The sequence below is a fragment of the Anomalospiza imberbis genome, chromosome Z, assembly GCF_031753505.1.
Source record: "Anomalospiza imberbis isolate Cuckoo-Finch-1a 21T00152 chromosome Z, ASM3175350v1, whole genome shotgun sequence".
Lineage (NCBI taxonomy): Eukaryota > Metazoa > Chordata > Aves > Passeriformes > Viduidae > Anomalospiza > Anomalospiza imberbis.
Window position 1 is genome coordinate 28,893,522 of NC_089721.1, and position 27,445 is coordinate 28,920,966.

Below are 27,445 nucleotides of genomic sequence, written 5' to 3' on the forward strand. Positions count from 1 at the left end.
TTTAGACTGACTGCACTCCAAATTTATTATACTGCATTTGACATGGCATACACTTACAAGATTCTATTTATTAGGCTTACATGGGATATGAAAGATAACTAACATTATACTCCTTGGGGCTCTGCATTGTAGCTTGTTATACAAAGCAAACCCCAATGCCACAGATCCAAGATGATGCTTTAGGCATATCAGACAAAAGCGAATAAAATCAACACAAAATTTTATTCATATTATAAATCTACACTACTATATTGTCGTATACATTTTAATGAGGAATATTTCAGAAATGAGATTCATTTTAGTTACACAGCACCTTTTAAATACACTGAATGGTTGCAAACTCACCGTAGTAATATTCCCTTTCCTTTCTTCTGGAAGAAATGGGCACGCTTTCATCTGTATTTCTCTAACAGCAGCTGTCATGTTGTACCTTTCAGGGCTATTTTTAATGAAGACCTCACACTGTGTAGTAACCACCAATGCAGGAGCATCACTTCTTGTTAAATCAGCCACAAACACAATCTCTGGATTTTTAACAACAATGTTCATTTCCATTGTAGATACAGGCTGCACAGATGCTTCAGGAATAAAGATTACATTAGTTTAATTATTCAAAGATTAAATCGTAATTATTTTCTTGTTGTGATTTAATTATTATTATAATTAATTATTATAATTAAAAACATTAATTACAATAATTATTTAATTCTTGTAAATTGCAGGGAGGCACTGACTATTTAGGGGTAAGATCTACCATGACTAGTGTTAGCAAATCTGTAGATCCCTGCAACTGACATTTCTAGGCTCTTCATTACAGGCACAAAACCATTTAATATCTAATTACTCTTGGGTACAACAGAAGACTCCATCCACAAAACTACTCTGTCAAAATGAAAAGGATAAACACTGTTGAGTAAAAATGAGGAGTATCACCCCTGTTACTATCTCTGACAGTAACAAATACATCAGCTGTACTCCATACCTACATCTGCTAACTCTGATAAGAGTCTTACAAAAATGCTGGGCACATTTTCTGCTCTCCGGAGTAGCAAACCCTCATGTTTCCACAGGACAATAATGCAACGTTATTGATGCCTAATGTAAATACTTGCAATTAAAACATACTTTCATATAAGACCTCCTTATCCATTCAGACTTTGATCATCAGCAAATAATCACAACAGGCCAGGCTGACAGGGACACAACTACAATATTTAGGGCACAGGAAAACAACACCAAAAAAACAAGGACTTGCTTTGGCATACCCGATGAGAACTACCTGAGGCCTGGAAGCATAAAAAGAATATTTCCTGCTTTGATGCATAACGGACCAATTTTTGTTGCCAGGTACTCAAGCTAAAAGTCTGGTTTCTGATGTAGGAAGAAATGTACATCAGTGGACAACTGAAATGACATTTCCAGGCAGCAATATCAGGCAGGCCAATTCCACATGTAAGCACAATATAATACGCTCCATTATTAATCTCATTACATTTTAAAGATAAATTTTTAGGAATTTTCTTTCTCTAGTAAGACAAGACTTCATTTGGAAACAAAGACTAAAGGTCATGAATCTATTTCCATGATGCGAAGAAAGCAACATCAATAGTTAAAAGCTGTTCTATATATATAAACATAGGAAATACCATAAAAATACTATGTATTTTTTACATAGTATTACAATACCAAAATTAAGCTGATAGTCAAATGCAGATTTTAAACTATTTCCGGTGTATACTGGTATATACCTTGGTCCTTTACAGGTAATGACTGTTTGAGATTTCTCTGTGCAGCAGCACTTTCTGCATTAGCCTTCAGAAATATATCTGCTACAGTAAGTAGAAACTCCATGCTTGCACAAAGGTATATCTCTTGAACAATAACATCAAGAACAGTGCCATCTCTCCCCTGTTTGTAGTTTACATCCACCATAACTTTCTTTTCAAATCCGTGTTTCATTTCCACCATTCTGAAGGACAATTAAGGAGGCATTTAATGAACCAATAAAAAGCCAGCCACAAATACTGAAAAACACTCAAGATTCTCATTACAGATGCAATACATTAACAAGACTGCATTTAAAAAGCAATACAAATAATTTTAGAACATAACTGATACCAAGATTAGCACAATTTTTTTATAAATTTAAAACTAACTGGAATCCCATACACTGGTAACTAAAGATGTTAATAATTTAACAAGACAAACCATCACATTTCCTTGTTTACATATCAAAAGTACTACATTTTACTGAAGTTTGTTACTATTCATGAGACATCATCTCAGTCTTACTTAGAAATTCATTAAAGCAGAAAGTGAATTTTTTTCTATGCACATATTAAATTTATATTTAAAGTTCAGTTCATTTCATTTTTTGTATCTAGCACTGGTCTCTTGCAAAGATATGTGGAACAAAAGGCATACATAAATGATACATAAATGCACAGTAATAAGTACTTTAAGAACCCCTACACTAAAACAATTGCAGTTTTAACAGAATACTAATAAAACAAAGATTATGAACTCTCTGCCTAACTCTAATAAATAGTAAATTATGTAAAATTACAGACCTTGGTGTAGCCTTCTGGATTGACTGTCTTTTATCATCTAACGTACAGTTTGCCAGTTTGACTGAAGCATTCATTGAACCATCTGATAACATTTTCAGAGCAGCTGACATGAGAACTAATTTAAACTCTGCAAGCTTCAAAAGGTCGTCTCTCTGATCCAAACTGTTAACCTGTTTAAATGAAACATTTGTAGATTTTGTTTCAGGTAGCAAAAATAATATATAGGTACAGGTGTGATATACATATAGGTGTGCATATACATATATATATACACACACACATATATATAAAAGTATAGGTGTGATACAAAGTTTTACTCTGATGCTATTTTCATAATAATAAATTAAATAAACCCACTAATAATTCAAAAGACAGCCACAAACAACAATACACAAGACAAAACTTTCAAAAAGCAAAGCTTTGCCCTTCTACCATCTTTCTAAAGCAAGTTAACATAAGTGAGAGAACTAAGTTTATAATAAATTACAAACTTTTACTCAGAAGTCTGGTGACAAGTTTTTTAAGTTTAAACCAAGATGAATATAAATGCATTCCTATTGACAAATTTAAGAATCTTTCTCCACCACTTTGTGTGTGTTCATGTACCCATCCCTATATGTAACTAATGCGTATGTTTCATTCCTCTGCATATTTTTCTCCCAAACTATATTTTAAATTAATATAAATTTTCATCAGATATTTATTCAGGTGACAAAAGATGCCAAGTATTATGTTCTACCACTGGTTATTCTATGTCCTGTAGTGTCTGCCAAGCAATTTAGATAAAATAGCTGTTCTCTCATTTCCATCACATTTGTTATTACTGCTAGAACACACTTTCTCTGTCATAAATTAAGCTATTCTTGTTCAGAATTTCCAGGACTCTAGGCAACTCTAAAGCTGCTGATTACTCTTTGTAACCAAAATTATACTTACCTGTTTTGAATTTGGACTATACAACACTAAAGTGAGAGAGTCAAATCTGAAGTCCAGTTTTAGTGATGTTTTTATTTTCATAGGTGAATGCAATTCCACCACAGCTGATGTCACAACAGTTACACCTTTCAGGAATCAGAAAAATGGTTAATATTAAGAAAATTACCTGACTGCAAATAAGGAGAAAACCAAAACAAAATATCCTCACTTACGACCATAAAGACAGCAACTTCCCTTTTTCTCCACATGTAAATCTACCCACACTTAGTATACGTTTATCATGCTTTATGTAACTACTTTTGGCAAAATCACACATTTGAGAATATAAAACACCTCCCTTACATATACTACATGGGATTTTTACCATCTTTAAAACTCAAATATGCAACTTCTTGTTAATATATATAGTACTGTGTGCAAGAGTGTTACAAAGAATACAAATTCACTTTCCTCATCATTTGTTCATCTGCCACATTGTTGCTGGTTTTCATATGTAATAAAGGAGTTCAGCAAAAGATGGCTTTCTTAACTTTACTTGCTTTTCTTTTTAGTGTGTGCTGAGTCAATGAGCAGTGACATCTATCGAATAGGAACATCTTTCAGGGGTGTCATCATTACAATAGACAAACAGATCTAAATCAGAATAGCAAGGAAACCACCAAATACAGGAAAGAGAGTAAAATGGTAGCTTTCCAAAGTTGGGATGTTAACAAGTGCAGTCGACAGACTTTTAAGTGCGGCCTTGTGGTATGGCCGGGAAAACAAGAGCCTTACATTACTCTTGATCCCATGTCAAGCTCCAAAACTCACTACATTGGCTCACTTGTTCCTATTCATTATTATTACCATCAGATATAGCTCAAACCCCAATGTCAAGATAATAGGTCCACTGGCAGTCAGTCAACCAACCTCATCAGCCAAGGAAGCATTTAGTGACAGCAGCAACAACAGCAGCAGCAGTGGCTACAGCTGCAGGACAAAATACCTCAAAGAGTCTGGCAGGGGGGTCCCAGAGTCAGGAAAAGCTAAGAGATGAGACAGACCTGGCAGGGCCCAGGAGCTCTCCTAAGGGAAGCCTAAATGGTGAGGGCCTTGTCAGACCAATGAAGCCAGATTTAAATGATTCTAGGGAGCATAAGAACTTGGAGCACAGTGAAAATGTGGGCACACAGGACACGGCTCATCAGAAGTATGTGGCACAACACTTGCTGCAGCAGTTCATGTGGGCAGGGCATGCAGGAGGGCAGGGTGTCCCTCCCTAGAGACACCTGAGAGCTCACAAGGTGGTTTTCACCTACCCCATGAGAACAGACACAACAGTGATCTCCATAAAGCCAAAAGCCATTGCTAGTATCACAGCAACCCAGACCAAGCTTCTCAGAAGCATGCACCTGTTCAGGTCTGCAGCGGCAGGGAGTCCTTGAGCTTGGCATTAGCACCAAAGGGCAGAAAAGACTACACTTGTGTGCATTGGGAGCAGGTGGATGATGTACTGAGCCTGGTGGCTGAGCTTAGAGAAGAAGTGGAGAGGCTGAAGAGTATCAAGGGGTCAGACAGAAAAATAGATGGGTGAAAATTCCTGATAGAAATGCAGGAGGTGGAAGCTCAGCACAAGTCAGAGGAACTCCAACACTCTTGTCATCAGACAGAAGGAGGGGATCTAAAAGACAAGGGGGAAATGGAAACAGGTGCCTGCTCAGGGCAATAGGAGAATCATCTCCTCTGCCTTCACAGGTAACTGTAGGAAATAGGTATGAGGCTCCAGAATCTGAGGGTGAAGAAAATGATAGTGAAGGTGAAGGTCTACCTGGGGAGTTGCCCAGAGCAAGTCAGTCAACCAAATGCATCACAATTTCAGGTTAAGAAGAGAGAAAGAAAAGTAATTGTTGCAATTGCTCTCTTCTGAGGGGAACTGAGGGCCCTGCATGCCAGCTGGACCCATCCCCAGCAGACAGCAGGTCTGCTGCCCTCCTGAGGCTCAGGTAAGAGGTTCTACTGGGAGATAGGATCTGGAACACAAGTTGTATTCTCTTTTGTCCTGTCAAGAAAATCATGCAGACGAACACCTTGGTAATGTCATTCTGTGTTGCCATCAGAATTTTGGTTTTGTTCATCATGGGTCTGTAGAACACTGAGGGTCCTCCTGTCTCAAAGGGGAAAAAGGACTTTAGTTCAGGAATTGGCAGGGCTTGTTTAGAGAGCTTTAAGCTAGATTTGAAGAGGAATGAGGACAGGGCCAGGCTTGACAGAGATAAGGTGTGGGAAGGAGAGAACTACAATGACCACTCAAGCAGCAAAAGGAGGCTTAAGAGGGAATACATTCAGTGAGTATAAGCATCCAAAAACCACAAGACAGACATGGGGAAATCCCTTTGCACAATCAAATACTTCTATAATGTGCCTGTACAACAATGCACACAGTGCGGAAAATAAACAGGAGAAACGAGAAATGGGTGTGCAGTCAAAGGACTTAGACCTAACTGCAATTACAGAGATATGATGGGATAGCTCACGTGACTGGAATGTTGTCATGAAGGGCTATATTCTGTTTAGGAGTAACATTCTATGTGAGGAAACATCCAGAACGTGTCAAGCTCTGTCTTGCAAGATGGATGATGAGCAAGTCAAAAGCTTATGGGTCAGAATAAAAGGCCAGACCAGTAGGGATGACACTGTTGTGGGTGATTGCTACAGGCCACCCAAGCAGGAGAAGGAAGTGGATGAGGCCTTTGACATGCAGCACAAAGTAGTCTCAGAAACACAAACACTGGTTCAACTTTAATTACCCTGACATCTGCTGCAGAACCATCACTCTGAAACAGGAACAGCCCAGCAGGTTCCTCAAAAGCATTGATCACAGCTCCCTATCATAGATAATGGATGATCCCACAGGAATGTTGTAGCAGTTTGACCTCACACTAACAAGCAGGGAAGGCTTTGAGGGCAATGTGAAGGTTGAGTGGCAGTCTTGGCTGGGTAGTGATCATGAGATTGTGGAGTTCCATACTGGGTGAGGAATGAACAAGGCAGTAAGTAAGACTGCAACCATGGACTTCAGGAGAAAGAACTTTAGCCATTTCAGGGAATTCTCTTGGAAGAATCTGTGGGAACAGGCCCTGCAGGGAAGAGGAGTTGACATTCAAGAATCACTTCTTCCAGGCACAAGAACTGGCATCCCAATGGAGGCCAGTGAGCAAGAAATCAGGCAAAGGGGTATGGATGAATAAAGAACTTCTGCATTACTCACATAAAAGCAGGAAATACATAGGAGATGTAAGTGTAATGCATATAGAGAGGTTGTCAGGCTAAGTTGAGACAATGAAGCCCAAGGCCCAATATGAATTAGATCTGGCCAAGGATGTCAAGGACAACAAGAAGGGCTTCTCCAATAACAAAAGGAAAACTAAGGATAACGTGGGACCATTGCTAAATGGAGGGGGGACACTGGTAACAGAGGAAGTGAAGGAATTACTGAATGTCTTCTTCATATCAGTCTTCACTGACAAGACCAGCCCTCAGGAATCTCTGACCCAGAGGCCTGAGTAAAGGAATGTTGGAAGAAAGCTTTTCCCTTGGTCAGGGAGGACTGGATTAGAGAACACCTGTGCAACCTTGACATCCACAACACCATGGGCTCAGAACCTCTTTACTGTGCAGATGGCCACACACTGGCACAGACTGCCCAAAGAGGTTGTAGAGTCTCCCTCGCTGGAGATATTTAAGAACTGTCTGGACAAAATCCAATTCCATGTGCTCTGGAATGACCCTGCTTGAGCAAGGGAGTTGGACCAGATGACCTGCTGTGGTCTCTTCCAACATGACCCACTCTGTGACTCTGTAAGGTCCTCTAGACTGATTTAGCCCCCTGATTATTACCCACTTCTGTTTGTACAGGTTGGAAATTATGAGGTTGAGGAAAAAAGTCCTACAGCAATTAGAAAGGACTTCAGGATGACTGGTTGAAGGCACAGGAGCATAAGGTGGTATTTTCCTTGATCCCATCAGTAATAGGGAAGAATGCTGCAATTAACAGGAGAACCCACCTGATGAACACAATGTTTGAAGGCTGGTGACATCAGTGGAATTTTCTTGTTTTGACCATGAGGCAATTGATGTAATACCAGGAGTGCTTGGGACGATGAGGTTCATATGTCTCAAAGGGGTAAAACGATTCTTGCCCATGAGTTCACATGAGTTAAGAGGGATTTAAACTAGGTTTGCAGTGGGGTGGAAGAAGACAAGGCTCACTTAAGATGAGCCTGTGTGTAGGATGCCAGTGTTAGGAGTAAAATCAGTAGCCCTGCTGAAGTGCAACTACACCAAAGCACACAATATGGGTAACAAACAGGAGGAGCTAGAGGCCACTGTACAGCAGGAAAGCAATTATAGAAATGTGGTGGGATGACCAGTGCACTGCACTGGATGGCTACAAGCTCTTCAGCAGGGACAGGCAAGGAAGGAGAGGTGGTAGGGTGGCTCTGTACATTAGGAAGTGTTCTGATTGTACAGAACTCAAGGACAGTGATGAGAAGGTTGAGTGCCTATGGGTGACAATCAGGGGGAAGGCTGAAAAGGCAGATATCCTGGTGGGAGTTTGTTATAGACCACCCAACCAGGATGAGGAGGTGGATGAACTATTCTGTGATGCGATGGTGATGCTTCATGATTGTCAGCCCTTGTTCAGTGGGTGATTTTAACCTGCCAGATGTCTGCTGGAAATTCAACACCAAAGAGGAGGCAGTCTAGGAAATTCCTGGAGTGTGTGAAGATAACTTCCCAACACAGCTGGGAAGTGAGCTTACCCGGGTAGCTGCCCTGCTGGATCTACTGCTTAGAAATAGAGATAGGCTGGTGGAAGACGCCATGGTTGGAGCTCTCTTGAGCATAGCAACCATGACACAAGAGTTTTCAATACTCAGGGGTGTCAACAGAATCTTGGACTTCTGGAGGGCAGACTTTCAGGACACCGGCTCAGACAGTCCCTTGGCAATAAGCCCTTAAAACCAAAGGGGTCCATGAAGTCTAGATGTACTTTAAGAATATAATCTTATAGGCATAGGACCAGACTGTCCATATGTGCTGGCTTAGCTGAATAGGGAGGAACTCATGGGGGAAAAATGAGAATTTATGACTTTTGGAAGAAGGAGCAGGCAACTGGAAGAAAAGTACAAGGATGCTGTTAAGTCACATAGAGAGAAAATTAGCAAGGTTAAAACTCAGCTAGATCTCAATCTGACCACTGCTGTGAAGGAAAATAAGAAGTGTTTTTTATAAATACATTAACAACAAAGAGCAGGCAAAGGAATAATCTCCACCCTTTATTGGATGTAGAGGAGTACCCTGCCTCCAAGGATGAGGAAAAGGTTGAGATACTTCATGCCTTCTTTACCTCAGTCTTTAAGAGTGAAAATGGTTATTCTCTAGGCAACTGGCCACATGTGCTGGTAGACAGGGTCAGAGAGCAGAAGAAAAATGCTGCAATCCATGAGGAAGTAAATTAGTGACTGCTGTGCCACTTAGATGTTCACAAGTCTACAGGACCAGAGAGGATTCAGCCTAGGGTGATGACAGAGCTGGCTGAGAGGCTCACCAAGGCACTCTCCATCATTTATCATCAATCCTAGTTAACTGGAGAGGTCCCAGATGAGTGGAGATTGGCCAATGTGATGCCTATCCACAAAAGAAAGATCCAGAGAACTACAAGCCTGTCGGTCTGGCCTCAGTGCTGGGGAAGGTTATGGAGCAGATCATCTGGAGTGCGATCACATGGCACAAACTGGACAACTAAGGGATCAGGTCCAGCCAGAATGGTTTCAGAATGGCTTTAGGAAAGGCAGGTCCTGCTTGACCAACCTGATCCCCTTTTTCAACTAGATGAATCATCTAGTTAAAGAGAGAAAGGCTGTGGATGTCAGCTACCTGTACATTAGTGAAGTCTTCAATACTTTCTCCCACAGCATTCTCCTGGAGAAGCTGGCAGGCCAGAGCTTGGACAGGTAAATTCTTTGCTGGGTTAAAAACTGGCTGGATGGCTGGACCTAGAGAGTGGTAATGAATGGAATTATATCCACTTGGCAGACAGTCACCAGTGGTGTTCTCCAGAGCTCAATACTGGGACCAGTTCAGTTAACAACTTAATATGGATTTGGGTAAGGGTATTAAGTGCCTCTCAGTCAGTTCACAGATGACACCAAGTTGGGCAGGAGTGTTGATATGTTGGAGGGTTGGAAGGCTCTGCAGAGGGGTCTGGACAAGCTGGATAATGGGCTGAGGCCAATGACATGAGGTACAACAACATGGCAGGCAGTGCCATGACATGAGGTACAACAACTAGCCCAGACAGTGCTACAGGCTGAAAACAGAGTGGCTGAAAAGCTGCTCAGGGAAAAAGGACCTGAGAACACTAGTCAGTAGTGTCTGAACATGAGCCAGCTGTGCCCAGGTGGCCAATGTCATTCTGGCCTGTATCAGCAACAGTTTGGTGAGCAGGACCAGGACAGTGATTGTCTGGCTGTACTCAGCCAGTACTGAAAGAGAGGCCACACTTCGATCCTGTTTCCAGTTCTGGGCCCCTCACCAAATAAAGACATTGAGGCCCTGAAACATGTCCAGAGAAGGACAATGGACATAGTGGTGTTTAGTCAAAGGTTGTGTTTGATGGTCTTGAAGGTCTTTTGTAACCTTAATTATTCTGTGATTCTACAATATTGGTATACACAGATGAATCTGGCATCCATTTTTAGATGCAATTCCAACAGAAGCCATATATTGACAATAATACCTAAAAATGTCAGATGATGTAATTTTAGAAAATAGTACCTGCAGTGTGCTGAGAAGTACCTTGCATTTCACTAGAATGACTAGTTGATGCTTTCGATTCTGGCAAAGCTGTTGAGGCACCAGAGCTTTCACCTGCATTTTCATTTAGTGTCCTCAGTATTGTGGTAATATCTTCCTGACTGAGAATGAGCTTTAAAAAAGATTGGAATGGAAATCAGAACAACTCCGTTCGTGTAACTTTTGGTAACTAAAATCTCAGCTTACAAGTAAACAGATAAATCAAATTAATCTCATCTGAGTTTCTGTTTAGGACGCTGAACATTTTCTCAAATTCACACAACTCATTACAGTAATTTCTAGAAATCAGAAATCAGTCACACATTATTTTGTTTTCATATACAAACTTTCCCCACCAAGTTACAATTTATAAACTGGAATGTCAGAACACATACACATACAGTTTGACTTACAGTTGACAAAAATTTTTATCTGCATTTAGTCATGAGGCACTTTACAGTAATACTTATGAGTTCTATTTCAAAATCTGGCAGATTGGTTTTCCTCACACACTTCACAACCTTTCTATTTTTAATGTTAAATTTAAATTATGTTCTGTTTAAATTTCAATTTACGTTTTTTTTAATGTTAAATTTAAATCATGCTAGGATGATTCTCATCTGGCCCCATAGATCTGTGAGTGTCTATGGGACACAGCAGGTCACTAGTAACTATTCAGGCTAATAGCTATTCAGAGGGACAAATTCAGCACTGCTATTGAACAAACCAATAAACCTCAACTTTTCCAATCCCTCATTGGAAGACCCTGACAGATAAAAAGCAAGAACAGAATAAGCATTTTTAACTAGCAACAGTAATTCACAGTACAAAGTCTGCCCGGAGTATCACAAATGAAATACAGACCTTAAATCAGACCTGAAATCTATTCATTTCCTTTTCCCCTATGAAACAACAAAAGCTGTTCTACCTTAATGTCTTGAAATCAAACAGTACTTTAACTACTGAGCTCGGACTTTTATAGAGAAAAATCAACCAGTTTTCCACAAATATTTGAACAGTTGCTTTCAGAAACAAGTGCTTACATTCATAGGCTTAAGTCGGCCAGATATTTCAATATCGGGAACTTCATTATACCATGCAGCAGCTAAATTTCGTTCAACAGCTACTTCCAGATTGACTGGCTGCAGCAACTGTACTTCAGTTTGCAAAGCATCTTGCTCATAGTAAGATCTGTGAAAAGAAGCAAAATACTCCCAGATTTCACATATTTCACATTCTAAAAGCCACATTTCTGTCTTTTCCCCATCCTTTCAAATAATGCTACAAAACTGCCTTTATACTACTCCGAATAGCTCTAGTTGAAGCCTTACTCCACCAAGTAGACCTCCTTCCTTTGTAGGGAGGAGGTATCAGGCACATACCAGGCATGCAACACACAAACACTTGCAAGTCAGGAGCTCTTAATTGCTTTCCAATGGAGAGCAATTCCTTCTTTCTTCAGTACTCTTCAACTGTGTTTGAAAAGCCCCTTGCATTCCCTCTCCCTCCATTAACCCCCTGCACCAAGGACCATTTTCAAACAGTTCTTAATGACTATTTAACTGAGGACCTTTGTTGTTACGCATAACTTGAAAATCTCATCAAAACAGTCTAATACAAATAGGTGTACCCTATCCCAAAGTAATGAATAATGCATAACTCTATTGCACTACACAATTTATCCTGAACAAATATTTACTTCTCTTTAAAGATGCGCAGATTGCTCTTTTTCCTAAACCATATATTTTCATTGCTTTAAAAAAATATTAGTTTGGTGTTATATTCCAAGATAATAGTCTGTCAGTCACAAACCATTAACTAATTATTTAACTACTCCTTGAAGCTCTCTAACTGAAGAATCCCAAAAGTATTAAATGAATTCTAAAAAAATTGACATTATATTACCTGTATAACTTCAGTTCACTCAATTTCACTGTCATAGAGTCAATAACAGGTGGAAGACTACACCGTGTTTTTGTTTTAGCAATAAAGAATTGGTTCTTCACAGTGATTAGACCAAGATCAGCCACCAGGACATTTGCAGACATTGCTGACTGTGGAATTATCACAACAGGTGCCTTGATATTGATATCCAGCGCCAAACGGGAACTACGCTCTGCTAACTCTTTTACACCTGTAGCTGCTTTCTCTGCTGTTCGAACAGTTGCCTCAGTAAGAGCTTCCTTGGCAGTTTGAAAGTTATTTATAAAAGCCTACAAAAGGAACACAGATCTCCGGAATTAATTATTAAGAATTACAGTACTTCAAAAACACTATGAATCATAGTTTATTTATAGCAAACCATCCTAAAATGTTATTTTTGCTATACATTTTGTCCTAATTCTTCAATAGGATAATCTTCTCTCAAATATGATAAATTAGGCACATATAAAAATAAATTTTTGTACCAAATATTTGGAAAATTAGATGGTAAGAGCAATGACCGTGTAACATGACTTGTAGGAATTACATTTTATTTAATCATATGAGCAGCAGAAGACTGATTTACTTATCAGTATTTATGGAAAGGGCATTAATTTTTCATTGTTTCTTACTTATATTTCAGTGTCATAAATAATGAATGGTATGTATATTTAACAGCTGTCACAAACCATCTAAGAAAAACATTATTATTAACAATAGTAAACATTCTTGCTTACTCATCTGCTCCACAGTAACAAACATATGTAGAAGGAAAATAAACCATCAAGCCCAACCATCAAGCCCAGTAAAGATTTTTACAATAGTATATAAGAGCTCTTACACAAATGGACACCACCCCATATGGAACATCTTATCCCTTTCTTGCTCTGACAACTTCACCTGGATGATAAGAAACAGTATCCAGAAAATTTAACTTACCAAAACAGATGAAACAAACTTGTTGACAAAAACTACTTGAATACACCCAACAGTTAGGTAAATACGATTGTCAACAACATCCATATTTGTATATGCAATGCCATCTGTAGCATTTACATATGATACCATTCTGAAGTTGAATACTTCTTTTTCTGTGATGTAAAGAGCCTTAAGAAGAAAAAAAAAAAAATAGTATCTTAACTGTAAAAACTTACATACTGGAGAAACTTAACTTCAAAACAAAATGTAGTGCCTCACACCACTAAGGCATTTTTACTTCAAGTATCTCAACAATATACAAAAAAAATCAAATTTTAAAAATCCATTGAAATAGCTGAGAATATTCAGCTGACATTTCAGCTTGAATAATTCTCTTCACAAAAGTCAACACAGTAAGAGGCACAATGAGCAGCTAAATATCACAGCTGCATGAATTAATGTCGGTCTAATAATTACTGGTTGTGGGAGCAAAATCAGTATGTCATATCAAGAATACTACTCTCAACAAATACGTAAAACATGACTGAAAAAAGTCACAACAGAGAGTAGATTCTAAAAAGTAAGTTTAATTTAGCATCCATTTAAAAAGAAAATCAACAATACATGCATATGCCTACCTTTTTATATAATGCTTTCTCATCAGAATCCACAATACTGATGTTCTTCAATTTTGCAGTCACATCAGTTGCTGCTTTCTTCATGATCACTTGGCTATCCAGACCTCAAAAACAAGACATACAAAATCTATACACTATTATGGTTACAAAGTTTTGTGTCTTTGTGATTAAAGGTTTGTTCCTACCTTCAATGTGAATTTCAGCTATTCTACGGTTTTTCTCTCTGATAAAAATACGCAAACATGATAAATCCGCACAGATACAGAGGTCAACAACATCTTCACACTTCGATTTTTTTGATGCTATGGGAAATAAAAAATAACAAAATTTACCATTCTTCAATGAGGACATGTACTGTTTTGGTATCCCATTGAACTGCACAGCAAGCAAGAGGTTAATGCTCCTCAAGTATAAGGTAATAACCATAAGGCCATCAAATGCTTTAATTCATACCAGGAAAAAAAAACTATAAAAACCTGACAACAATTTATGGCTTTTCTATTTACATTGACTTAGTGCTTCCAATACATAGCAAAGGTATGCCTTGACCTATATGTCAGAAAACTGCACATCGCTAAGGATACAACCCTATAAATATAATAAATAATTATATAATAATATTATATAATAATATAAATAATTTGAAGCAAAATTTCTCATAGCAAACATCATTGACAGGCTTGCAAAAATAGAAAGTACATTTATTTTATTTCTTACTTAAGCGAAGAGAGAGGAATGAAAGGAGGAAAAAATAATAAAGAAACTTACTTAGTTTTTTAAGAACATCCTTCTTCTCATCTGTTTTTTCATGGACTGGTTCTTCCACAGCTTTAGTTCCTTGTTTAGGCAGAAGATTATTCAGGTAGTTCATAGCATTCAGCAGAGCTTCAGTATGCAAATGAACATCTAGAGAAGAAAAGTTCACCTAAAAGAAAAATTTCTGTTTATCCAGTATGCCTCTCCTCCCAAACTGAGAAAATTATAAAAAGAACTTATCATACCTTTATTTTCTGTAGAACATTCTGACAGACAGTTTTCAGTTCTGGTCCCTTAATATCAGTCTATTTCACCAGAAGTGTACAAAAAGCAAACAAATCAGAAGTTTGTAAATTTCATTTAAAAAAACCTTATTTTCAAATCCACTACAACTTAAGACTTAAAAGTTATTCCGTTGAAGGAGCAGAGAGACTTTGCACATGACACTCAAGACATTAAGAACATCAATAAGTAAGGAAAAAAGCTTCAACATCTGGTGCATTATCAATGTGATGCTTATGACAGGCATACAATTCAAAACCAAAGTCTCCTCTTTCCTAACCTTTGTATACTCCAGAGTGAGAAGATCATCTTCTACATTATCCAATGTAGTAATTATGTAAACTGGCTTGTCATTATCATCTAAAAAATAAGAAAAAAGAGAATATGGAAAATTACTTATTTTGAAAGAAAAAAAAAATCAAAACTTTCTTCATCTATAAACTGCCAGTGAGGTTACTAGCTGTCATTGCTGCTTAATAAAAAACCCCTCTTTTGCAGATGTATAATAGTTAAACATCTACAATCTACAATCATCACCACCAGAACATATTTACCAAAGCACTAAAAAGTGGATGAGCTCCTGATTTACTTGCCCTCAGCCCTGCATTTAAGTTGGGGAAGCAAATCTTCCTTATTTTACAAAAGTCCTACAGAGTTTTTGAAGACAAATTCACAGTGTTACTTGTGAAGAATTCCTTGACCAGATTATAAATACCTACCAATATACTCTGGGCACAGAAGACCAACTTCACGAAGGAAAGCACTCCCAGTCATGTCAAATGTTCTCATTTTAAGTTCAGTACCTAAGCCCAAAATATCAAGCTGGAGCACAGGCATCTCAGTATCACCAGTAAGACGGCATAATTTAATTAAGACCTAAAAAAAAAGAACCAAAACACACACCCCAAACCAATACGGGATTATAAGAAGTATAAAAACTACTTCGTTTTTATACAGGATATAATACATTTACTTAAATTTTATTGGTTAATGTCTATTTGCGTATTGATAATTTAACTCTATACAGCAAATGCCTTGAAGAGAAATAAACAATTCAACAAGCAGTACTGGTTGCTGTTATTATAAAAGAAACTTCAAACATTCATGTATGTAATACCAAAGTAACAGTTACACAAACTAAATTATTTTTTAAAAAAATTCTGTACAGTACTCAGTAATGTTTAATACAGTCAAAACTAGATTTTCAGTCAGCACAAAGTGCTTACTACTTTCACTGGAATTTCTCTGAATTCTCCTCCTAAGAGTTAGATTCCCAAGCTGAATGTCTGGCAAGAGGATTTACTACATTTTCACCAATGCATGACAATACTGTTGTTACATAAATACGTAGCTGAGCTGTTGTATCTGACTTTGACAACCAAACAAATATATGTGTTCTTCCTTTCCATGTAACGCTGTCTACAAATAAGGAAAATCAAAACAAAACCCAGTAAGCAATTTGAAACTATGAGGAAAACAGAGGTGATTTCTAATATATTCCCAAATTCAATTTTTCTTAAAGACTGTAAGTTAGTTGTCATTAGAAAATAACGTAAAACATAGCATCCTCGTTTTAGACTAGTAGTTCTAAATAAGGTGTTCTTATCACATAAACAGTACATTTCAGTTTTATTTGTAGTAAAGGTGTAGTATATAGTGTGCTAAAAGCTAGCTGTGGTGTTTTGAAGACATTCTGTAAGCCCTAGCATAAAACAAAATTTGTAAAGTTAACTGAATTAGTATGCTTTATTTTTAAAATAAATGTAAAGTAAAATACACTGAGTTGCAGGAATACCGGTGTCACAGCCATGACGGTCTACGACAAAAGTAATGATAGTGTTAAGAGGTCACCTCTTTTACTAGACTTGATACAGTTAGCAAGTGTTCTTGCATTTGGATAAAGTACGCTTTTCCCCCCCTAAACCTGAAACAGCAAGAACACAGAAAACTCTTCAAATGCAGGTGTTACAGATTTACATATGTGGATGACAGCATCTGGGAAAAACTAGAACAGAAAAATAAGGCACTTGTTACAACATAAAACATAAATGAAGTTTTCCCATTGACCACAGCAGCATCTGGAAAAAAGATGCCACAAGCACCTATTTAGCTAAAAGAAAGATGTAATGTGATTTCTGAGACATAGGTAAAGAAAATTCAGTGACAAAGTGAGTTGGGAAATCATGTGGATAAATAAAAGCACTTCAGTGATGACAAGGATACAGAAGCACAATTATGACTTGGAAAAAACTCTGCATAATAGTTTCAGGGAAAAATGGGGAATAAGTATCTCTCCACAAGTGGAATTATAAACACAACAAATCTGGAAAAAAATTACAGTCCTGCTGTGCTTCAAGGAAATTTTAAAAAGTAATTTTACCTCAGCTACTTCAAACTTTAGCTGGAAATCTGTCATATTTTTCAGAGATTCTTGTTTGTGTAGGTTTTTTCGCCTTGTACTGACAGCCTGCTTGAGGGAATCAGATGAGACTTCAAAAAATGGCACATCTTCCACAGGACTGCTTAGTGCATCATAAAATTCTTCTTCTGATTCTAAGGATTAATTCACAACATTACATATGCAGTTTACACAGCCAATCCTTTACAGTATTATGACCTAGAGTTTTTACATCTACATCTATAAAAGCTTAAACATACTAGTATCTAGCTGACAACTAACAAATCTGTTTCCATAACAATCTCAATGCCTGCCTCCACAACTTGACACCTACCTACAGCTGCCTCCATCATGTCATCATAAACTTCACATCTCATCAGCTAATTCCTTCATCAGCATTCTCTTCTGGCTTTGCAAAAGACAGCACAATCGATGTTTTGTCTTGCCTTCAGTGTGACCTAAAAGCTTAACTCATCTGCTGATCAGACTGCTGTTGACAGTACAGGAGCCTTGGCCTCATTATCAGCCACACTACTTGGAATTTCTCACTGCTGTAGATCTCCCATTTCAGACAGACTCCTAAGAATTATCAAGCTTTTAATCTACTTAACATTAGTGCAGAAATATAACCAAGAAAAAAATCAACAAATTACCTGAAGTGTTTTATAAATCTTAAAAGCAGCCCTGAGTTTTTGGAGGGTGAAGATAGAGAACTAACATAAATCACTTAAAAGGACTGTATAGCTACATGTATAGTACAGATTAAAAATCAGACTTGATTCAAATCTAAGTCTAGCTATTACTTTCTCAAATTACTTGTTGCTAGCATGCATTTTCACTTCAGCCTAGCTTTTAAGAACGGAAAGACATTTCCAGTCTACCTTTGGACACTTAAAGGAGCTTATATAAAAACAGATGAAGATATACAAATACATATTTTTACACATACTGCATACACGCCGAATTTAAAGCTATGAAATAGAAATAATAACTTTGCTGATAATTTTGCTAGAGTTTGCTAACTACACAAATCATTAACTTGAGAAAGGAGTGTAGTCTGTTTCTCCAGTTGAGTGTTTTGGCATCACAAACATGACTGACATTGAAATAACACTGATATATTTGATTATTTTTCTAATGTAACTACTAGATGAAATGTTAGCTAGCTAAACTACTTTGAACAGCAAGGTAGTATTGAAGACAACTGGTTCTCCCACAGTCAATCTTCTGCTTTATACAGTACAAGTCAAAATGTTTGTTTATAAAAACACAGCAGTTTCTAATGATCATTTCCCTACCTGTAATTTAAACAAATCCACCCAAATAGGAGAAAAATCCTTCACCATAAGAAAATAATAAAAACCATCATCAGAGAACTAAGTACATCCTAAAGCTAAAAATTTCATATTCCTTCAAATGCCCTGAATATAGATCTGCAATAACATATGCCGACACAAATAAACCCATCATACCAGACAAAATTTTCTGCTACACCCTCAGGAAGGGAACAACAAAAATAAGCATACAGAATTTTATTGCTATGAGAAAATACTCAAGTAGTTTGTACAGTATCAAGCTATTTATAAGCTAAATAGAATATAACACTACTCAGCCCTCAAGAACTTGAAACAAAGCCCTATATCCTTGCTTACAGCAAGAATAATAAATTAATTCTAAGAACTCAAAAACTTCTTGATTTGACCCGCTTCTTAAGCAAGACTAAAAAACAGACAAAGACAAAACAGATTATACTACCTGACTCAGCAAATGAATGAAGATCCAAAACAGGATACATGCCTTGAGATAAATGTGGCCCTGAAAGCACAGGGGACACTGTAGCCTGAAACAGGAGAGATCATAATTTTTTTTCTTGTATTTATTGGTCATGCTATTGCATGCATATATGCTGCATCCAAGTTTTACAACTTATGGAAATTTAGCTTAAGTGAAATTCAGTAAAATTAAACACATTACTAAAATTATAAGCATGGGGAGAAATGAGGTGTAAAATAGGTAGAAGCAGCAGCTTTTGCACTTGCATCTATCTAGAGAGAACACACTATGAAACACAGTGAAGAGGTTCAAACATTCAACTTCACAGACCAAAAGATGGTTAGAAATGGCACATTACATGAAAATTCATAAAAGACAAAACCTAGTCCCTCAAAGGACTACAATACAGCAGCTTCAGAGAACAGTAAAGATCAACAGTTCTTTACAAAAATAACATAAGTGATGGGTGGGGAAAAAAGAAAAGGAGATACACAAAACATTAGGACAGACAGGACTGCTTTCTATTTCATGGAATCATAGAAACATTTAGGTTAGAAAAGACCCTTCAGATCACGAAGTCCAACTGTAAAACTAGCACTGCAAGAGACATGGTTTAATGCCACATCTACAAGTGGCAACAAATTAAGACATGGTTAAGCTTAAATGCCACATCTACAAGCCTTTTAAACAGCTGCAGGGATAGTGAGTCATTCACTGGGCAGCCTGCTCCAGTGTTTGACAATCATTTTGGTGAAAAAATTTTCCTAATATCCCATCTAAACCTCCTCTGGAGCAATCTGAGGTCATTTACTCTTATCCTGTCACCCTTTACTTGGGAGAAAAGACCAACACCTCAGTCTTTCTCACAATGAGAGCCCAAAACTGAGCACAGGATTCACAAGGTGAGGCCCCATCAGTGCCAAGAACAGGGGGACAATCACTGCCTTGGTCCTGCCGGCCACACTATTGCTGACAGAGTACAGGATGCCTGTGGCCTTCTTGGCCAACAGGTCACACACTGGCTCGTGTTCAGCTGCCTGTTAACCAGCACCCCAGTTCCTTATCTGGTGGGCAGCTTTCCAGCAACTCTGCCCCCAGCCTTTAGCACTGCTTGGGGCTGTTGTGACCCATGTGTGGAATCCAGCACTTTGCCTCACTGAATTGCACTGCTTCAGACATTAGGGAAAAAAAAATCCAACTACTAAAGTACTGAGAGGAGGCCTCACAGTAGTCTTCATCTTTCTCAGAAGAGGAAGCAGAGGGGCAGACACTGAACCGTTCTCTCTGGTAACCAGTGACAGGACTCAAGGGAACAGCATGAAGGGGTGTCAGGGAGGTTTATACCAGGAAAAAGGCCCTTCCCAAGAAAGTGGTTGAGCACTGGAACAGGCTCCCCAGGTAAGTGGTCAATGCACCAGCCTGAGAGAGTTCAAGAAGTGTTGAGATAATGCTCTCAGGTACATGGCATTGAGTCGTAGGGATGGTCCTGTGCAGGGCCAGGAGCTGGACTTCAATGATCCTTGTGGGTCCTTTCCAGGCCAGGATAATCTCTGATTGTGAGTCTTCAACTGTGAAATGCAGTTAAGCACAATTCAGAGTAGTAACTGAAAATGTGTGACATGCCACCAGAGTGCACTCTAGAACAGGAATCCTCCTCTCCACGTGGTTTCATATATGATAGAATTAAATGCTCTTAGTATCCAAATGATTTATTTATCATCAAGTCTCAGAAAGAAATCTCAGCAATCTGAGTTCATAAAGAATTCTCACCTGCAAGTTCCAAATGCACATGTACTACACATGTGCCTTGCACAAAGTATCAAAGTAAGAGAACTATGCACTGTGTGCCATTTCTTCTTGAGTGCTTTTGACCCTGGACTACATGGTTGACAGCAATTCTTTCCCTGCACCACACCTTCTCCTCTCCCTTGTAACTGCACCTTTCAAAGGTCAGGCTCAGACAATTATTCACAATGTCACGGTATCAAATCTATACATTATGGCAACAAGAAACACTCATCTTGAATACTGTTTCCAAGGCTACATTTTTCATCTCACTCTCAACATTCCCACATCTCTCTTAGTCTCTAGCCTAAGTAATCTGACTTTACTGAATATATTCATGTCTACAAGTAATAAATAGACAAAGTATTTAAGAAATATGTGAAAATGTCTCATCTTTTGCACTTCCACATTCTAAGAAAACAAGGAGAAAAAACTGAAATTTGACTTCATAGTACCAAATAATGAAAAATAGCCTTATACACTGAAATGTCTTCTTAGACTAAAATGCTGAGCACAAAAATGTAGAATGTTCCAAAATGTCTTCCATTTTCACAGCTCAAGAATACTTCCACCACTAACTCAGAATGTAAAGAAGAAAACAGCACTCTGAAAAGGGATTTCACATTCTTTTCAGTTCAGAAATGATGGGATGTTAACAAAGTTCAGAAGAATTACAGCTGTAAAGATGAAAGTGTGGTAGTATACCTGCCACCATCAAAGCACAAAATGCACTCAAATTAACTGAATTAACCAGCAATTGAAATCTGTCATGTTCTGAAGTAAATGGAAGCTTGAGCAGACAGGTTAAAGCCTAAGCTTTGCTATGGATTCGCATATAATGCAAATATATTTATACTTGGTCCACAGTCTTTCCTCATCTCATCTACTGCATATCACAACTAATATACAGGTAATACTAACTACTTCAAGGTCACTTAAAATATCTCAGATGTAACAGTTGAATTCTATAATTAAATTCAAGTATAGTCATTGTTATAAAGCACAGGACAATGTGCATCTTATACATGCAAATTCTATTTATGTAAAAGCAAAATCCCAATACCTACTCTCAAAAAAAGTTAGTTTGTGATTAGCTGCACAAAACAACAGAGACTAAGGTGGCTTTGGCCGGGTATACTATTAGTACATGAAGAGTGTAAGAAGTCAGAATTAGCTAAAATTTTAATGGCACCACTAAAGAGATGGCAAGAACCACATGCAGAAAAACAGTCTTCACTGTATATATACACTTTCAATAGGTATGCATATCTAATTGTTGCATTTACTGTTAGTAAATATTATGCTAATATAACCCACAGAAAATACCAAACTGCAGTAACAGCTTTCCAGAACAGTTCAGAATAATTTGTACAAAGACAGAAAGATAATTATCAAATAATCTAAAAAAAACCCAAATACAAAGATGACCATTATTCCTGTAGAACCAAGTTCATGAGTTACTAAATAACAGATTGTTAGAAGTATTTACAAATGACAGAAAAATGGAGAGCCAAATTTTGTCTTTGACTTTTTTAAAAGAGTTCACATACATTCTAATAATAGGACTGCTTTACACACATATGCAACATAGCCAGATCACAAAGACTAGTCATGTCAAAAATTAGTAACTGTGAGTTAATTTCCTAATTTTGTTAAGAACAGCTCAAAAGGTGAAATATATTTTTCAAGAATAATAAGAAGAGGACAAACTTCTGTTCTGAAGAAGGTATAAAACAGTGACCCAAACCATTTTCACCGAGAAGAGGGGGTGGTGAAAGAGCAAGAACCACTCTCCAAACTCCTAACTGGTACAAGCACAAGAAAAAACTTCCACCCCTGAGCTACACTGTGTAAAGGACTTGAAATGGGAAAAGCACTCAAGTCAGGTGAAAAAAAACTGCTATTTTTGCCAGGCAGGCATTGTTTATAAAACAGATAGTGAGTATTTTTTTTTTTTTTTGGCTTTTGTAACTCTCATCTAACATCACATAATACTTGAACTTCAAAAATTTCAGTATTTTAATGTTTTCTTCACTAAAAAAAACAGCTGAATCCAAATTCTGCAGCATTATGATACATTTGTAAATTTGAAGGTACAATTAAACTAATCCTCAACAAAACTGAGTATGCTTGTTAGTCAAGATTATTACGAACTACAAATTAATTCCCATAGTAGTAAAACTAAGGGGTTCTATTTTAAATCCAAACACTGGACAACTATTTCATAATTACTGGCTAAAGTTCACAATAAACTAACTAAACAGCAAGAAAATTTTCTACAGCTTTAGAGAAAAGAGCTAACTTTTTCACGAGGCAATAAGTCAATGCTTGTCCAACATTTTTTTGTGCATCTTTCAAAACTGGAATGCTAAAATCAAGAAGGTATTTTTCTGATGATTTTTAATGAAATCTCTTTTAAAAATCTTACCTCGGTCATTTTTGGAGGAGAACTGGTAGGAGGTGCACTTTCTGGCTTAGGAATGCTATCGATTAGTTCCAAGATACTTGTCACTTTCTGGTCTGATATTTGAATAGAAAGTAAAGGCAACTGTCCTGACAGTTTGAACCTGTTTTTTAAAGAAACAAAGTCAAAAGTTCCACAGGTAAATAATCTCAAAATTATTTCAGTCAAAACATGTTTTTCTTCTGAAAAACATGAAATTCTTCAGAGTAAGAAAACTCTTCATGTAACCACTGCATCCCTTCTGTAGCACAAAGAAAAGTTACTTGATCAGCAACTATCCACTTAGTAGCATAATTTTATATAATTTTATATCCCATTTGCTACAAAAATCTTGTGGATCAGGACTACAAATAGTATTAATAACCACTTCTGGTTTGGTTACATAAGGCATAGTTTCCTTACAATGAGAAATTGCCCCCTTCATGTTCATGAATTTAATTACTTACCATAAAACTCATAACTGAGCTTTTACACAGTCTTTTGCAAAAGAAAAGGTGGAGGGTTTTTTTCCTATATGAATGTTTAGGGCTCAAAACATGTAAAATAATACAAAATACTTCCTAGAAGTCATGTATAGTTAAGCGGACTATAGCAGTAGTCTAGATATTTAACAAACAATACAGGGTATAAAAGAATAAAATAACCATCTTTAAAAATGAAAACAGTAAAACATATTTTAAGTGAATTTGAACATGATTTGGCCAAAAAAGTAGAATCACATCAAACATACACACGGAGTTTTTAAAGACTTAAAACACTACTTTGTTTTTCATACAAGTGAGTGTAACAGAAGCAGAAAATTTGCTCAAATAACATATTGTGTTTTTATTACAACTTCTAGTTAGACCAGATAGAGAGGTCTGTTCAACAGGTAACAGGGAGCACCAGATGCTTAATGCATGGTGTGTAAGGAACAAGACAAGCTATTTCCTTCCACTTTTGATGTGCTTATCTCACACCTGAGACTTCAAAGTGACATAAAATGTTAAGACTGAAGAAGATGTGAGAATAAAAAGCTCTGTATTTTCAACCCATCTCAGCTGACTTTGATACTGTAAGAGTATCTGAAAAAACAGTTTCTGACACTTAAGGAAGCATACAATTGTACATGTTAAACTGTGATAGTAACTAGTTTTCTTCAGTTTATTAATTTCTTCACATCCTTAAACTTACAGGATTAATTCTCGACTACTATTCTAACTCTTAATTCTCTATTAGAGAGAGATTTAGACTCTTCCTTTTTTTTTTTTCTTTTATTATTATCGAGAGGGTTAAGGTAGGTTATGTAACTACCAGGTATGAAGGACCTCTCTCTCTACTGCGCTCCTCAGTTGATGGAGGAGTAACAGCAATTAAATATATAATAGCAATTCCCACATACATTGCACTTAAACCTCTCAACAAAAATTTGTGTACATGTTAAGACATTTTTCATGAGTGTTTGTACAACAGACATCCCATACAATCAAGACGAAGGCACTCAGATACAAAGCAGATAACTGCAAATAATCTGGGCTCTCTACAGTGCTCTTTAAACAAAAGCTTTTAAGGTTTGGAAAACCTCCATATGAAGAATCAATTACACCCCATTTGTGGAGACAGGCACGGGGAAGCTAAGTGCTTCAATTGATGAGGAAATCTGTGCAGAAACTCCTTTCAAGTTCAGTCTGGTTGTGTTTAGAAAGAAAGAAATGTTAAAAGAATGCCACCATCAAAGCTGCAAATCAATACAATCCTTCACATTGGAATTTTTATTGTGTTTATAATGAATGCTATTATTATAGGATGCTCTTAACATTGCTATCCTAATACTTTCTTCATACACCTTCAAAAACCATATGACAGACTCTCAGATACCTCTTCCAGGAAATGAAGGAACCATACAACAGGATAAAATAAACATTAAAAAAATATAAAACCTTACACAGGCTGTAAAACTACAGAATCGTATCAGTGCTTCCAAATTTCAAGTAACAGAAACTATAAGGAGCAGCCTATTACCAGAAATGAAGGAAATGCAGATATTCATATCCAACCAGAATGAAAGTCCATTTTAATGATTAGGAAGTATGAATAGATGAAAACACAAATGAACAGTGATTTGATACAGTAGTCATTACCAAAATTACCTAAATTAGTATTCTCCTCAAAGCAGCAATATACAAATGTGCCTTTCTAAACAACGTCAGGACAAAGCCTGGTAAATTCATTATTGTTTTGAACAACAAAACTGCCAGGAATTCAAATGAGTTCAATGGTCACTGAACAACATACAATCAAAGAATCAAAAAACAGAGACACCGAATCATCTGCTTTTCAGATGACTAAATGCAAAACAGGGGCCTTCCAAACTAAGAAACTAACTTGTAAACATCTACTACATTAAACAAGAATTCTGATAGTAGGTTTTGCTGTAAAAGTAACATCTTTCCACTCAATTTCCTCAATAGAATTATGCTGTTCTATGCAGGCAGTTCCAGATACTAATTTTTAAACTCTGGAAAAATATAATATTGGATTTACACAACAGTATATTTATAAAAACTGAAATATAAAGGATCAGATACATGTGCACTAAAAATACATTTATATATATATATATATATATATATAACTGATGTGAGCATAATATTTAACTAAACTATATATTCAACCCTATTCAACTAAGCTATAGTTGATCTTTATCATTTGTGCCCAATGTGATATAGAGAAAAATTACACAGAAATTTTCCTGAATCAGTTTGACACATTAACTGCCAAAGCACACCTGGCAGCCAAGACAGTTAGACAGGTAGTATGGCAATACTGCAACACGTGTACTCATTAAGAGAAGACACTCCTTAATCCAGGTTATATCAGTGTAATTTTTGAGAGATGTGAATTACAAACCTACATTAAAATTATGTCATTCTGTTATATGACCATAGAAATGAAATCTCACTTTCTAACATAAAAAGATTCCTGTGAATTGCATTCCCCTTATTTGACCTTTTTCACGGGAGAAAAAGTAAGGAGGGAAACAGAATCTGGCCTCCCAGGCTTCCAGGAGGTGGCAGCATTACATCATGCAATCACTGGTCATTATTAACAGCACTAATAATTTTCTTCTCATTGGTACAATTTCCATAACTAACAAGATTTTGCTGAACAACCCTAAGTGAAGCTCAAGGCATTAAAAACTGTTTCCATAGCAGGTAAACCAACTAGAGCAATAAGCCAAGTCAAAAGAGAGGGAGTATGACAGCACATTACTTTTCAAAATATTTTTTGGTATTTATAGAACTGATTTTAAATTCAGATTTTTAGCTCCTTGGTATTTTCAACAAGAACTGAAATGTAGCTATTAGGAAGACTGAATTAGAAGAGGCAGTAATATCTTTAATAAAAACCTTTAAATATGCTAAGCATACTACTATAACATTCTATCACCTTTTCAGTATCTGAAAACTTATTTTATTTTCTGTTTTTCTAGATAAATGTATTTTACTTTCAATATTTAAATATAGCCAATGCAAAACTGCACAGGTATGACCATATCCTTATTTTTTAGCTCTTTTTCCCCCCAGTAAAGTCATTTACCATAAAATTTCAATACTAAGAAAAATACATACCTGGGCATTCTTGCATCTGTAACAACCATAGCCCTGCTAAATTCCAGTTTTACATCCAAGGGCTGCAAGATACACTGAGATGAGTTTTTCAGCTTCCGAGCTTCTCGCCAGTTCTCATCTGGAAGAGCACAGAAAACCTACTTTAAACACTGGAAAATATTCCTTCTCAGTACACATCACGGAATTCAAGTTATCTGATATTAGTGCATATTCCTAAAAATCCAGGTGCCATGACCTCTTTTACAGTTCTATCAACATATGTATTTATACAGGATCTGAACTTCAGACATACAAGACTAATTAATAATTTCTCCTATTCTCATCTTCACAGCTACAGCATCCATGGGGTAGACTTCTAAGGACCCAATTCTTAACATGCATGGCACTGCAAGTTTAGGCTCTGGGTTCTCCCCTGAAGAGTTAAATCATTAAATTGAATTAAATCAAAAGGAGTAAGAATTAAATTATTAAGACTTCTCTGATTATGATTGACTCTATGTTGCTAGTTCCCAAAATACTAAAGTTTCCTTTGATACCTTATTGAAGTAATTCAA

General features: G+C 36.9%; 1 protein-coding gene across 6 annotated transcripts in view; it reads right to left on the minus strand.

Moving 5' to 3' along the window:
- Nucleotides 1–27,445, minus strand: part of VPS13A (vacuolar protein sorting 13 homolog A) — a 109,412-nt gene that overhangs the window by 48,738 nt on the left and 33,229 nt on the right. For all 6 annotated transcript variants that reach the window (XM_068175866.1, XM_068175865.1, XM_068175864.1 and 3 more), the window contains exons 22-39: nucleotides 26,892–27,009; nucleotides 23,245–23,383; nucleotides 19,014–19,098; nucleotides 17,241–17,413; nucleotides 15,580–15,736; nucleotides 15,141–15,220; nucleotides 14,824–14,883; nucleotides 14,591–14,747; nucleotides 14,008–14,124; nucleotides 13,823–13,926; nucleotides 13,206–13,373; nucleotides 12,249–12,556; nucleotides 11,387–11,534; nucleotides 10,326–10,476; nucleotides 3,507–3,631; nucleotides 2,571–2,740; nucleotides 1,749–1,969; nucleotides 346–578 (exon numbers count right to left, since the gene is read on the minus strand). In XM_068175866.1, the coding sequence (XP_068031967.1) occupies nucleotides 346–578; nucleotides 1,749–1,969; nucleotides 2,571–2,740; nucleotides 3,507–3,631; nucleotides 10,326–10,476; nucleotides 11,387–11,534; nucleotides 12,249–12,556; nucleotides 13,206–13,373; nucleotides 13,823–13,926; nucleotides 14,008–14,124; nucleotides 14,591–14,747; nucleotides 14,824–14,883; nucleotides 15,141–15,220; nucleotides 15,580–15,736; nucleotides 17,241–17,413; nucleotides 19,014–19,098; nucleotides 23,245–23,383; nucleotides 26,892–27,009 (2,714 nt within the window). The remainder of the gene's footprint in view (nucleotides 1–345; nucleotides 579–1,748; nucleotides 1,970–2,570; nucleotides 2,741–3,506; nucleotides 3,632–10,325; nucleotides 10,477–11,386; nucleotides 11,535–12,248; nucleotides 12,557–13,205; nucleotides 13,374–13,822; nucleotides 13,927–14,007; nucleotides 14,125–14,590; nucleotides 14,748–14,823; nucleotides 14,884–15,140; nucleotides 15,221–15,579; nucleotides 15,737–17,240; nucleotides 17,414–19,013; nucleotides 19,099–23,244; nucleotides 23,384–26,891; nucleotides 27,010–27,445) is intronic.